Source organism: Semicossyphus pulcher, unplaced genomic scaffold, assembly GCF_022749685.1.
Source record: "Semicossyphus pulcher isolate SPU_LCO1_2020_fin unplaced genomic scaffold, fSemPul1.0.p SCAF_5, whole genome shotgun sequence".
Lineage (NCBI taxonomy): Eukaryota > Metazoa > Chordata > Actinopteri > Labriformes > Labridae > Semicossyphus > Semicossyphus pulcher.
Window position 1 is genome coordinate 30,375,436 of NW_027211726.1, and position 15,642 is coordinate 30,391,077.

Genomic DNA, 15,642 nt, shown 5'->3' on the forward strand with positions numbered 1-15,642 from the left:
TGACGACCAGCTAACCTTTAAGGTTCACGTGGCCTTGATTGCTCGGTCATGTCGATTTGCCCTGTACAACATCAGGAAGATCCGACCCTACCTTTCAGAGCATGCAACACAACTCTCGTGATATCACGCATTGATTACTGCAACTTCCTACTGGCAGCTGCATGCACTTTCAAACGTATGCAGATGATCCAGATCGAGCAGCGTGACTGGTCTTCAATCAACCCAAAATGGCACACGTCACTCCACTGCTCATATTCTGGACTGGCTCCCAGTCGCCCCTCGCATCAAATTCAAACCCTGTTGCTCGCTTACGAAACAGCGACAAAAACGGCTCCTGCTTACCTGAACGCCCTCATCCAGGTCCACACTTCCTCCTGCCCACTCCGCTCTGCCAATGAAAGGCGCCTGGTACTCCCATCACAACAGGGCCCTAAGTCTCTAACTAGACTCTTCTCCTCAGTCGTCCCCCGGTGGTGGAACGAGCTACCAAACTCCATTTGGTCCGCAGAGTCCCTTTCACCTTTAAGAAGAAGCTAAAGACCCAGCTCTTTATGAACACCTGACCTTAATGATACTGATGCTATTGATGATGATGACATCCAGGATGTAGTTAATGCTGACTAGGATTTTCATGATGATGATGATGACTATACTGATCTTGTTGAGGTTGCTGATGATGATTTTTATTATTAAAAAAAAATAAAAAAACACCCTATACACTGCCTGTCGGCATCAGTGTCCGATCGCACTTGAAGCGGTTTGTTGGCTCTTACTGACTTCGTTCCCTCCTGTCTCCTGTCTTGATCGTGCTTGTGTTGTATTAACTCTGTATGATGTATGTCGCTTTGGACAAAAGCGTCTGCTTAATGAAATTGTAACATTGTAAATTTGGCCTATTGCTGCAACGTTTTTGCAGATTTGATCACCGTCCTCTTACCTATCATGTAATTTATTGATGTTTCTGTGCAGGCCGTCCACATAGGCACTCCTGATGCCTTGTGTTGAGTCTAATGAACCAGAGGCTCTGTCACTGATGTTTGTTTCAGCGCTGATTTCAAACCGTCATTGTACAGTCAGATAGTAATCTCCCCCGTCTCTTATCAATCGTTTTACTGCTGCAGCAGCTGACAGAGTAGAACAGCGTACATGTGATAACGGGCTGAATCTCCCTTGTACATACAGACGGCATTTTTAGTCGTTCGCACAGTAAGAAATGAGCATTTTATGGTTATTGACCTGAGTGACATTCAGTTTTTGCACATTTTATTTGGCATCTTCACATTGAAATCAACCAGAAGTGATGTCAGAAGACAAACAGCCAATACATGGCTGTAAAGGAGCATTTGGTAGCTCAGTCTGGACGGACTTGTAGGGCTTGGGAACTGCAGGGTGGCCGGTTCAAGCCCTGGTACGGACAAAGCATGGAATTGGGGCCGGTAGCTGGAGAGGTGCCAGTTCCATTCCTGGGCTCCGTCGAGGTGTCCTTTAGCAGGGCACCAGATCCCCCAACTGCTCGGGGCACATGTCCATGTGCAGCCCCCTCACTCTGACATCTCTCCATTAGTGCATGTCCATGGGAGCTGTTTGTGCATGTGTGTATTTCGGGCCTTTGTGTGTGTGGCATGTTTGCAACAGAGTGAAAACATTGAGTTTCCCCTCGGGGATAAATAAAGTTCTTCATTTGTAGCTCACAGTAGATGTGTGATGTGTGAAACAGAGAAAATGCCTAAAACTTGCATCACAACTTTTTAAAGAAAGCTGCTGTGAAATCAGACATTTTTGGCCACAAGGAAATGTCTGTGAAATCCTGGAGGTTCTGATCAACTCCTAAACATTTGGACCTTTTGGTCATTTTGACAACAAAATTTACAAAATAGAAACCAGAAACCCCCCTCCTCCCGCTTCCCAATTTAGGCAGCACGGTGGTGTAGTGGTTAGCGCTGTTGCCTCCCTCAGTCCAAAGACATGCTCTTTAGGCTCATTGGTGACTCTAAAATTGCCCGTATGTGTGAGTGTGAAAGTTTGTCTCTCTCTATGTGCCAGCCCTGTGATTGACTGGACCTCTCGCCCAATGGCAGCTGGGATAGGCTCCAGCAACCCCACAACCCTGAACAGGATAAGCGGTATAGAAAATGGATGGATGGATGGATGGAGTCCCAATTTAGCCTCTTGTACCCAGACAGAAATAAAACAGAAAGACAAATTATATCATCTTTGGACTGAGTTTACAGATTACATAACGCCCCTGTGACCATCTTTAACATAAATCTTTAAATGTGCCTCTTTTCTTCTGCTGCTTTTCTTCTGAAGGCTGCAGACTCGACATGTGAAGCTTTTAAAAGAGTTCCACTTTTAAAAGTTTAAACTTAAAAATGAGAATTTAAGATTTAAGACACATCAGACTGATTTCCTTATTTCTGTCCAGCTTTAGTATTCCCTTTGTCTGGGTTCTGATGTGCTTAAGTTATTTAAAGCGTCATTCTCCTACAGTTCACTGCTTTCACAGTCAGTTTTATATATTATTCATCTGTTTGTACAGTACTTAGTTCAAAAGTCGAAGAAACTGGAAGCAGCAACAGACTTTATATAACTAATTTAAGAGCCACTAAAAGTCAAGCTGCTAATTTAAGCACATCAGATCATATTAGTGCCCTCTCAGATCAGTCAGTCCCATCTTTGTCTTTAAATCCAGTCTGAATGGAGACACTCTGGTTTTAACTCTGAATAAGCAGCCTGATTATCCAAAGAGTCTGTTTGGAGACACAATTCACTCTTTGTCAGCGTCTCTTTGCAGCTGTATGATCTGAGAATAAAAGGCTGTGCAGCAGTCCTTTACAGCTGCACAAAGCCATTTCCCCATCCCTCCTGAGGCCTGTGAATCTCACTGTGTACACTCACAACATAGCTCCGTGTTTCTGCGGGCCCGGGCTGGGGCACAAATGTTATCACTGCTTGTTTGTTTATATGCAGAAGCTCTATCCCTGTTACATAATAAGAGAAATATCAAACGGAGGGAGAGAGAGGACTCTAAAAGGAAAACAGACACTTGTAAACAACATGTAAACTAAAAGAGAACCCGCTAGAGCCCGACATGCTCAGTGCTGATATACAGTATATAGCTGCTTTTCGACCAAAAGTTCCAAGAACTTCTCTTCAAGGAACTAAATGGTTCCTGTGGCCCATTGTTGTCTGCGTTTCCACAGCGGCCTAAAGTCCCGGGAAGCAAATCAGGCCAATGACGTATGAAGGAACAGTAAAAGTAACTGCAGTACATCGCCAGTCCAGTAGGTGGCGGTAGTACACCTTTAAGCTGGTTTGCCAACCACCATTAAAACTCAAAGAAGAAGAAAGTATCATCATTTGTGCGACACTACGGTTAGCTTGTTAGCATGGAGGAGATTCAACTTGTGCTGTGTTTGATCGTGCTTTGCTGCATTGCAAACGGATTGAGCAAGAAAGCTCGCGTCTCCTACTTCCTGTTGGCACACAACCTTTTGAAAGTCTTACCTGACGATGCAACATGGGTAACGCTGACACTAAAGAGGTACCTATCCTGTCCTACTGGGACTAGGACTGCTGACCTATTTAAAGACTTGGGAGTGAGAATGTGTTGTAGAAATATATTCACACACACACACACACACACACACACACACACACATATATATACAAAGGACCTGTATACATGCATAATATAAGGAGAGATGTTGTCCTGATTGGTCTTACTGATGTCCATCCTGTAAAGAGCCGTCCCTTCCGGTGTGTTGGTGTGTGTCACCTCCCCCCCTGTCACTATGTGGGCTGTGTCCTTGCAACATGTGGAGACTCACTCGTGCAGAACAGATGGCCTATTCCATGTAAACCATCAGAAAACAAACAAATGATCATCAGATGCTCCCTCAGCCGACACACCGCAGCTTTCCCCTCGCTACACCAGAAACATTCTCCCCTCTGCGTCTCTGAGTCTGTCCGTCATCATATCTTCTGGTCTGATGGCCTTTTCTTCCCCTCCTCTGTCGTCTTCCTCTTCTCCTCCTGGCTGTTTCCTGTTATTTTAAACTCTGTGCAGCTCTGTGCAGTGTTCACTCCAAAACGCTGTGTTGAATGAGGTCAAGTTAATTATTCAGCTGGAGTAAAGAACTGGAAAATTTCATTAGTCAAACTTCAGCGTTTGGATGATCTGTCACAGTCTGAAAGCTGCTTCCTACATTGACCTCGTGTGTTTTTTCTTTGCAGAACACAAAATCTGGTGGCTCCTGGTTACACAAATCATCTTCTTCTTTAATAAAGAGCTTTATCTCTGTATGGATTCTTTCTGTAATGTTGTCAGACACTTAGAACAACAATCTGAGCCTGTCAGTGGAACAAACAAGAACTTTTAGTGGACGTACTTTGATCCGTATAGGTGATACGTTGCAGCCATTACAGCCTGTTTCACAGCTGCAGGCTGAAGGAATCTATTTAAAAATCACCGTCATTTAAAAATATGTACAAAAAAGGGGGCCAGGTGTAAAAATACCAGCATTCCCCTTAAAGTTTTAACCATCCTTTGTTACCGACGTCAAGTTACCAATGCCGATCGGAGCCGAGGCGATAATGTAGACCCGGGTCTACTGCAGATTAATTTGACCCGGGTCTGAATGCTGATTGTAACCTTTCCCTCTAAGCAAAAAAGCTGTGTGTTAGCGGGTTTTTTTACCTGTGGGAAAAGGGGCTAGAGACAGACAACCTTTCACACTCACATTCACACCTACGGGCAATTTAGAGTCACCAATGAACCTAACGAGCATGTCTTTGGACTGTGGGAGGAAGCCAGAGTACCTGGAGGGAACCCACGCATGCACGGGGAGAACATGCAGACTCCACACAGAAAGAACCCTTACGTCTGAACCGGGACTCGAACCAGGAACCTTCTTGCTGTGAGCCGACAGCGCTAACCACTGTACCACCGTGCAGCCACCTTTAAGTTTCATTGTAAAGAAAACAATATCTGTAAGGAGATGAGGATAAAACTAGTGAAACTTAACTTGGGGTCTTTTTTCTCAGTTCCAACCATCACATATATCGGTAATATTTTCATGATACTCACTAAGTTTTGGCGGAGGTCTGTGAACACAGAAACATGGGTAAAAAGTCCAATTAGAGCAGAAACATGAGCCTGAACCCTGCCTGCACTCATGAAGTCCAGAGCAAACTCAGGACCTGAGGCGAGATTCTTATTATCGCTTCTTCAAAGAGGAGAGATGTTGCTGCTTTGGACCAACAGAAAAGCTTTTTTCTCCCAATGATTTCAAATTAGCTTCACCTTTCTCTAAGACGCACATCGCAGGTAAACTTTTACACCTGAGCCCGACACTCATTATACATCAGGATCACCAAGTACAGCAGAATGCTTTCACAGTGTGAAGGCCTTTCCTGCCAGGCTCCTGCACACTCCATGTACACTGTTAGCTTGTTTATTTATAGATATCATACAACCCTGTTAGCTCATGTGTTTAAGTCCAATGTATTACTGAAAACCAAGTTTATAATCAACCTTTGTGACACACTGGGGATATTTATAATCTATGATGAATTTCAATTAAATCCACTTAAAGTGTTAAACCTTGTAAACATCTGCATGTGGTGTTCTTCATGTCATGGCTGGGCCTGTCTGCTTTTAAACTGCAGTGTACCAAGGACAGGCTGAACAACACGTTTTCAGATTGGCAGGTTTGGGACGTCACAAACCTAAGGAGCCAATCTTGTTAATGGACGGCTATGCGTATCATTATGTGTAACCTATGGCAACCACTTCTGCGATGCGCCATGCCATCGTAATTTTTGCAAACTCACTACTGACTACTAACATCACGTTACTACTGCTAATTACTACATTTCAAGCTAGCTAAGTTTCGACAAGTTGCCACTAAACGATGGCAGAGACATGTTTTGATTGGCGGTTGGAAATGTGCATAGTGGGCGGGGCCTATGCAGATTCAGGAATTTGTAATGAGAGAGGAGGAGGAGATGCATTGGGAGGATTTTTACCATACGTTTAGTTAAATGTATTTTGCAGTAAAAATATATCAGACACAATTTATTATTTCAAGCAGAGCATTTTCTATGTCTCAAAACATGACTGGAGCTGCTCTTTACGTTAAATAACACAAGGTGATTAGTTTTGCCATTTGTTTTGAAAGCCCACCCTGCTGTGAAACAGGTTTGATCGTATAACAAAAGTATAGAAACTAGTAAACAAAACCTTCAGGTATCTGCCTCGGGGGGAAGGTGGGGTGTCTTAGGGCGCATTCACACCTAAAGTCCGTTTGTTTGATCCGAAACAAAGACCGAATTGTTACAAAGTTGCATTTAGCCTCGAGTTTGGTTTGTGTTCACACGGCAGCTTTTACCAGCGGACCAAAAGTTTTGATGCGTGAGGAAACTGCTCTCTGATTGGTCAGAATTTCCACATGGGAAAACTCCCTGAAGTAAACAAAGAGAGAGAGCACTGATCAATCACACTCAACATGATCGCAGACTTTAATGTTTTGTTGTTAGAGTTTTTAACTTTTTAACCGTCATCGTTCCACAGGTCGATTGGTTCCATTCTCCTTTAGTTTTTGTGCGTTTCCACAAGCGTTTGTGAAATTGTTTGGTCAGCACAAATTTCTATTGCCTCATCGCTTCACCACGTCTTTCCTCTACTCATCTCATGCCTCTGCGAATGTCAGCACCTGTAAACATCCTACAATGCACAGTTTTATGGTTTGTTTCCTGTATTTGGTCCTGCATTAAGTCCGTTTATGTTCTCACCAGAATCAGTAAATTCAATAACTCCATAGCCAGCAGTTAGCTATAACGGACTTCCTGTGAAGACTTCCTTTTTGCGTGTGCTGCTTTGTTTATAGTCAGACTAGCACCTTGAGAAGGGAGAACTGGGTTGGAGTTTAGATATGACATCTAATAACAGATTGTAACCTTCACGTGCATGCAGATATCTGTTTATAGAGAAAAACAGAAGCTGAACCATCGGCAGATTAACTTGGGATGGCATTACAGCCAGATTGTGTTCTCCGACTTTTGCTCTCCACACAGACTGATTTTCCTGCATGCAGCCAAAGCCTGCTGAGACGTGACTGGCCAATACTACTTGGACTACAAACGGAAACCAGAACACTTCCAATTTCATTTTTATGCAGATACTGTAAAGAGATTAATCAGCAGTGACTGATGGCTTAAAACTAATCAAATATTAGAATAATTAGTCCCGTGCTTTGTGAGATAGGGTGTCTACAGAAAGAAACAGTCACAAACCAGACCAACAACTTGCTCCTCTTCATGCTTGCACCAGGAGGAGGTCATATTAAACAGGAAGTAGCCACTTACTGCTAACGATGTTGATTTCTCTCTTCAAAGATCCCACATAACAATCAGAGCGAACCAATCAGAAGCTGTCATGTGCTTCTGAATCAAAGGCCATGAATCAACAAACTGATAATTCATTCTCACCTGAGCGTACACATCACCTCCCAGCGGGAGAAATCCTCCCATAATCCCCCTCTGCTCTCTCAGACTTAACTTTCCTCCCTTTCATGTGTCATTTCCTCTATTTCTTTCCTCTCTGGTGTCTCACAGCACTTTTACTTTTTCCTCATTACGATGTGTAGCTATATCTTTATCGCTCCCGGGTATCTATCCTCACCCCACCTCCAGTGTTTGTGTAGGTTCTGGACCGTATATCTGTATTAATGGCACCTCTGGCTTCAAACCGCTCTGTGCTACCTGTCACAGCTCTGTTTCTGCATCCCGTCATTGCCAAAGCATCCCACTGACACTGTTAGGCTCATTATCTCAGGGCCCGGGCACCCGGCTCGGCTCAGCGGCTTCACAACAACAATCCTGCCAGTGTGTGTGAGAGCTCCGGTCTTATAGAGCCTATTTACTGTGTAAGTGTGACACATATAGAGCAGAGTGAGGAGGGAGCACTGAGGAGATCATTAGCAGCCGTCTGTGCAAAGTAGCTTCTTCACCTGACGCCTTACTCTTTCTCTTCCTGTGTGTGTGTGTGTTGCAGAACTCGAGTGCAGACCACCGTGTGAGGCTGGACCTGGGCCTGTGGGACAAGTTCAGCGAGCTGGCCACTAAGTGCATTATCAAGATCGTGGAATTTGCCAAACGAGTGCCTGGCTTCACGGGGCTGACCATCGCGGACCAGATCACGCTCCTGAAAGCTGCCTGCCTGGACATTCTGGTGGGTGCTGGTGCTTTTATTTTGAAAGGAAATAACTTCTTGTTTAGGGCATGAAATGTTCCTTTTTGTGGATGTAATGGCTGCAGAAATTATTCTGAGTATTCTGCCAGTTGAATGTCTCCATTTTGGGTTCTTTTAGCTGCATCCTCGTACACACAGGAGTCACACAGGAGCAGCAGCATGACTGTAAACTTTGTTAAATAAGTTTCAGAATAATCTGACAGTGTTCATAATCCACAATCAAATCAGATAACTTACGCTGGTAAAAAACAGCAACAAAAAACGTACAAATAAGGACACCCCTTATTTCTAAGTGCTCAGCTTGTTTTTAGGCTTTCTTAAGTGTTCATTGAGAAAATGATCCACAGGATCTCCTCTCCAAAACAAACTGACTTAATGATTATTTATTTATTTATTTTCGTTTTTATTTAACCTTTATTCAACCAGGAAAAAAACTTGTTGGATTAATAATATATTTATTTATATCGCGCTTTAAAAGGAACTCAAAGGCACTTTACATGAAAGAAAGAACAGAAGCCACAATGGCAAATACAGTTTAAACAAAAACAATCAAAGTACAAAAAGTTACAGTTAAATAAAATATGTATATAAAGGTAAGAGAAAGTTAAAAAAATAAGTAATTAAATAAAAAAAATAAAACACAGGCAGCATCACAGTTATAATAATAAATAATAATACATTTTATTTGTACTCAAAGTCACTTTACATTATTAAAAACAACTAAAGAAACAAAATAAGAGGAACTATTAAAACAATGAAAAAAGACAAATAATGAGCAGCCGTACATATAGAAACATAATACAGGATACACGGCTATAATACAATAAAAGAAAGCAAATATTGATCCAAATCGACCATAAATATATCAAGCAGAACATCTACAGCCAGATGTGCCTGTCTCCAAGTTCTTCAAGATGAAGTGAGAAAGTTCCTTAAAGGAGAAGTTAGTTTTTTTAAACCTGGGATCAATGTTTATTTTTTTTACAAATTTGTGCGTTGAAATGATTTATAGTAACAAAAACTTTTGGAATCGGTCCAGTAGACGGCCTCCGCTGTAGCCGCGAAACGGCCGCGATACGGCCGCAATGGCTGCAACATATTACCCTGTGGCAACTGTACCCGATCAAAGTACATCCACTAACAGTGCTTGTTGACAGGCTCAGATTGTTACTCCAGGTGTCCCACAACATTATGGAAATGATCCCAACAAAGATCGTCCTTTTCTGAAAGAGTAAGATGCTTTTAAAGAGAGCAGCAAACTTAAAGCTCCTGTGAGGAGTTTCTTGCTGGTTATGAAACCTATGATGACTCTATATGAGCTACAAACGCAAACCAGACCATCAGCGACAAGACTGATTATTTCTATATTTATTTCTAGAGTTATTTTTAAATGCCTGAAACTGCTGGCGGGGGGTAGGTGTCAGATGACGATGGCGATTACCTGCACGCTGTGTTTGTTTACATTTTCCAGGGCAAACATTTAAAGTGAGTGATACATATGACTGTTAAAGAAAGCAGGAGATTTTTTGTTTAAAATAACTTGTCTGGGACAGAGAGTAAGAACAGGTCCTGGGACCGAAGATTGTAAGCTCCTGTACCCTCCTGTCTGATGGAGGTAAGAAGGTGCAAGGGAAGCATACCTAAAATAGACTTGTAAATAAGAATACGCCAGTGTTTTATTCTAGGTGTGGACAAGGCAGACCATCCAACACGTGCATACAGCAAACAGTGATGAGTGAGGGCTTTACAATTCAAATTGTAGGTGTAGGAGTGTGTATCTGAACTGTAACAAAAAAGGATTTGTATTAAACAGCGTAATCCGATTCGACTGCTGGATACAGCCGTACTGCACGAGAACAAAAACACACTTTTGACTGGAGGGACTTTAAAGACAAGTAAAGGCAACACAAGAAAGTAACACGTTGACATTTAGCAGGTCCCAGAGTTTAGGAACGAGTTTCCATGCTCACTTTTCTCTTGATTTCTCTGCAAAAGCTGAGCCAGTCACACATGACAATTTCTGCCTGGATAGATTTCTAATGTTCTTAAAGGGATATTGGAACCATACATCTTTCATTGCATCATATTTGGACGAACTAGAATTTGCTGTGTAAATGTGTCTGCTGTTCATCGTAAGGACCTGACAGTACAGCCGGCTCATCCTGAATCTTACTTTTCAGCTGTGAATTTGTGCCTCTGTGCAGCAAACGTCCCATTTCCAGAATCCAGTCCATGAGTTCACACTCAGGCTAAAGAACTTTTGGGTCCTGGGATGTTTTTTATTTCATGTCTGCGTCACACACAGTCCCAGTCTCTTTCCTGCTTCTGTATGTACATTCGTCATCAGACTATGAACTAGTTTAAAAGAGGAACTCTTGGATGCACGGTTTAGATGCTTCCTCAGTGCAGTCTGAACTCTGAAATATTCAGTGATGAGCTAAAAACCTTCCCTGAACCGTTCACAGCAGTGTCAGTTATATAAACACACCTCAAACAGGAAGTCGGCTCCTTCGCTTTATAATCATTTTTCTTTTATACTTTTGTTGTTGCTCCTCTTTGTGTTAGAATCAATACCCTCTGATCTCCAGGGTTTAACCTCCAGCTCAGCTCCCATTAGACCCATCCTCTAACCTCATTGGTTGACCTACTCAGCTGGCCAATTGGAGTCAGGAAGTTCTGATTAATTGATCACGGCAGTCGATTGGGTCATAACACCGGTCAGTCTCTGTGTTTGTGTTTGTTAATGAGGCAGCGTGTTCTTTAAGGAGCTCAGATGTGGAAACGTCTGCAGAGCCCGGCCTGCTGGATGTTTGTTCGTTACGTAGGAGTCGATAAGTGAAGCGACGTCCTGTTCTAATGCAGCCGCAGTAACGAGATGGAAAAAGGCGAACGTCTACGTCTCTTCCTCTCCTGTCTCGCTCATGCTCGCCTGTCGTCGGGTGATTTAATTATCATTCATGGCACAGAGGGAGAGGAAGGAAGAGACAACAGCTTGTTATGTCTCATACGGTCATCTTTTGTGACGTGGACTACAGTCACATGTTGACCATCGGTGCTCATAATGCCAGTGATGTTAGTAAGCTGTGAGAAATAGAAGAGTTGTTTTAGTGTTATTATCTTATCATTGATTCAATACAGCGAGGGATGCTCTAATTTTAACTTTGGATAAACTCCAGATAACAACTTGTTGACATGAAAGTAAAGCTGTACACAGGTTGTATTATCACTTTGAAGGCCTTAGACGTGATATAACTGTGTAAACAAGGCAGAGCTACACGATTGATATTTATCATTTGTTATAATGCTGCCAGTTTGAAGAGTGTCCTGATTATGACGGCAGCCTAAAGAAACCAGAGTTCATTAGTTAAACTCATAGACTGTATAAATAATCGATGTAGCCACTGTGACGTCACCCACTGGTTTCTCGACTGCATAAATGAAGCCTCAAGTTTGGGATATGGCCGCTGTCATGTTGGTTTCCTGGAGCCAGAAGTGACCATATTTGGATGAGAGGGTGGAGCTTCAGAGGAGCGAGGTGTTGGCAAACACCAAGTGATCAAAGCTAAACAGTCTGTGGCTGATCCATTAGCTGGGGAATGAAATAGTTTAACTTTATGTTTCCCACAGAGGAGATTTTTTCTGTGGTGGTGACCGACTGCAGGTGTTTATTTATCAGACTAAAGAAGTAGCCGACTCGCTGCTCACTCGCAAGTACCAGGAAACATAAAATCTTCTCATCACGACGGTCCGCTGTAATCTCTCCTAAAAGCCAACAACCCTGACTCCTGCACTGGCCGACGAATAAATAAATGATTGATAAACACTGAACAGGCTCACAAGTCAGGTATGGCGAGCACAGTATACCTGCTACTTAGTGCATATAATATATGAATACAATTAAACTTGCATTTAACTCAACAAAAAGCTGGGGCGCACTTCTTTCATGGACAAAAAGTTCCATAAATCCCACAGAGAGAGACAGATTGTCTGTCTGATTTTTGCATGAAAAAATCCCTAAAAGGCTCCAACAACACAAACAGGTGAAGTTCAGTGACTGTGTGTCTGTGTCAATCCTGTGACCCCACCCCTAAAATTTAAAGCTTTATTTAATTATAATTTCTGCTGTACAAATGGTCATTTCCCCATCTGCCGTAATGTTATTTCTTGTTTTCTGGAGCCCCAAGTGGACACTCAGCATTGAACAGAACAACTTTAATTTATAGTTCAAAATAGAATAGAATAAATTACTTGCACATCAACGACATCGTCACTGCAACTTTCTTGAGGGGTCGTCTGAGTGTTCATCGTCCGATGGACAAACTATTCTTCACTCCAAACTAAACAGACTAGGTGATTAACACAGGTGAAACTGAATATAAACTGTTTCACATTAAAAATCCACGTCTCTTCAACACTCTTGATGTACACAGGACGTTAGCAACATAGAACTGAACATCCAGACACCTAAAGACTAAAATCCTTCACCTGGCGGAAACAAATCGTTAAACAACCAAGACGTAAAAAAGGACGTGACCCGGAAATGTTTGGAACTTTTATTTAACGTTTATTGTGTTTCTCATCTTGGTTGGCGACTACGGAAGCCCTTAGTGGACATGCATCCATACATTTAATTGACTCTGTTTTCCTGTGACAACAAACATTTCCGGTTGTTTTCACAAGATCTCGACTTATTTTTTGTCGATCTAGAAAACAGAACAACAGGCTGCTCACTGTGATATTACAGAGCAGCACATGCCATGCTGCCATCGGCCACACTGATGAGGTGTGTGGAGCCTGTTTCTGTGTTTGTGTTGTGCTTCTGCAGCTCTGAGGACACGAGTTATGATCATCTGACGTTACGGTGCTGCTGCTTTGTTATCTCGACATAAATAAGTCGAGATCTCAAGAAAACAACCAGAAATGACTCACGGGAAAATGCAGTAAATAAAATGTATGCATGCATGTCCGCTTAGGGCTTCCGTAGGCATCAACCAATGACTTGTTTGGAACACCTTTTTATAAGATAAGATAACATCGACTTTATTGATCCCTCCATTGGGGGAAATTGACTTGTTACAACAGCTCAAAGTAAAGGACGGGGTAAAACAAGTGATGGGTAAAAAAAAAGGTGAGAAAAAGAGACAATAAAATACAATAATATTAATAATAAATACACACACAATGTTCACCTTTCACCTGTCATGGTGACATGGTTGATAGTAAGTAAAGTGACCTACAGTACTGCAGAATAAATAACAATTGCACATGAGAAGTAATTGCACATAATTGCACGGTATGGATGAGGTAATACATCCAAACCACCATCATGCTACCTGTTTGTCAGCTATCTTCTTAGCTTTGGACATCACAAGTTCAGCTTTACTGTCCCTTACATGGGCCCTCGGTTCCAAGTTTTATGACAAGAATATATGTTGTAACTAGTGGCTTCATTAACGATTAATGAACCATTTATTACTTCTTTATAGGTCAGTTATAAACGATCACTAAGAACAACTTTAGAGTTGACAGGGTTTGCAATATCTCATATTAATGGCAAGTATAATTAAAATATTTATTAACAGTTTGAAGCCTTTATTCACAGACAACACAAACGTTAGAATAAATAAGTTCAAATTAAAAACCCGATGTGCCTAACGAGCTGAGCACAGGCGACAGTTTTTGCATAAGGTGGAGTGAGCAGCAAATTGCCACTTAAAGAACCAGCCGGCATACAAACAGCTGTCTTATATTAATCCAGCAGACGGCTACAGTTTGCTTCACCTCTTCATGAGGAGCGAAAACTCTTTTGAGGAAAGTCAAAGAGAGGTGCACACGAACGCGCGGCTCCTCCGGTGTCTGGGCTGACGTCAGCTCCACGTTGTCAGCCTTTAAACACGGAGCAGACACGTCGTGAGACCTCTTTGATTCTGCTCCACTTCCAGACGTTCAGCTGCTGCATCAACCCAAATCTTCCATTATGTAACCGACAAAAATAGAAGCATGGCTTATTTTCACTGTGATGATTATGCAAGTCTCGAGTCTCTGCGAGTTGGTTTTCAGACTAGAGGAAAAGGAGATGAAATGATGTCTGCGGAGAAGTTTGGAAAACACAGTCAGGAAAGTGAAACAGAGAAGTTTACTTTCTCAGATGGTCCGCGGGAGTGTCAGTTAAGGTTATCTGTGCTGTGCAGGTAATCAGCCACGCTATATGCTAATAGACCTGTTGTTTTACAAGCTGTTATTAATGTATTATACAAGCACCAGAGGGATTGTAAGAGTTTACAGCTACAAGCCTATTGTTAGAACTCTTTTTAATCACTACTTAGCATTTAGAAGTTCTGACGTTTAAAAAGCTTTAATTTAATTGTTATGAAAGGGTTATTTCAGTATTTTTTTTTTACATTTTGCCTTTTTGTGGGTTTAAATTACCCATACGTAAAGTTTTGGAATTGCTCCAGTGGATTCATTCAGCCTGCAGCCGTGAAACTGGCCTTATTGGCTGCTATGTTTCTTTTCAACTCCATGCATACTGAGTGAATTTGAGCTCTTAAAGAAGTTGCCAGTGAGTCAGTTCAGCCACGTATTTCCTCCTTCAGAGAGTCCACCCCCTCCATCCAGCATTGCTGTGTGGAGGGTTTGTTGTGTTAAAAGCATCAGTCTGGTGCTCTGAGAGCAAAATTAAGAGCTGTGTGTGTGAAGACCTTTGTGCTTTTGTAAACCATTGGAATCATCTGATATCCTGTATGCACACACAAGCACGCATCAGAAATCCAGCCACACGTGTCATAGCAACAGCCCTGACAACGACACACTGCTTGATTGACACACATACATACAAATCCGTGTTGAATTCAGACACGTGGTGGTTTTTTTTGATTGGGTGAGATGATAATGAGTGGGGCAGAACAGGATAAACGCCAATGTAAGCGCTGAAAACAAGTATGTTATTATCAGAATCGGGACATTTTAGTGTTCTACAAATATCTGCTAGGACTCTGGGCAGCCTGCTTGAAACTGGGACAATCCAGGTGATGTCTGCTGTCGCACCACCTGCACCTCTATTTCCAACGTGCCTGCTGCAGAGCCCATAGATCAGAGTTGTTAGCCATGCTAGTGCTATCAACTGCATCTAGTCGTGACGATGGTTTAGTCAACTTAGGATGCTTTGTATCGGTTCTCTGCTTAGTGAACGACATTGTTGATTCACAGTCCAAAAAAACTGATAACTGAAGAAAGAAAGAGCGACACAGTGTCCAAAAATGTTGCTAGGAGGCTATTCATAGGGGAAATTTGTTACATCAGAGAGGCACGTCTACGGCCTTTCCCAAACCACTTCCCGCACCCTCTCCCTGTGGGTCCTCCACGTTGAGTGCTGTCCCAAACCTCTG

General features: G+C 42.4%; 1 protein-coding gene across 3 annotated transcripts in view; it reads left to right on the forward strand.

Annotated features, from left to right (window-relative positions):
- Positions 1-15,642, forward strand: part of LOC138608410 (retinoic acid receptor beta-like) — a 96,852-nt gene that overhangs the window by 67,301 nt on the left and 13,909 nt on the right. For all 3 annotated transcript variants that reach the window (XM_069680988.1, XM_069680989.1, XM_069680990.1), the window contains exon 5: positions 8,057-8,233. In XM_069680988.1, coding sequence (XP_069537089.1) covers positions 8,057-8,233 — 177 coding nt within the window. The remainder of the gene's footprint in view (positions 1-8,056; positions 8,234-15,642) is intronic.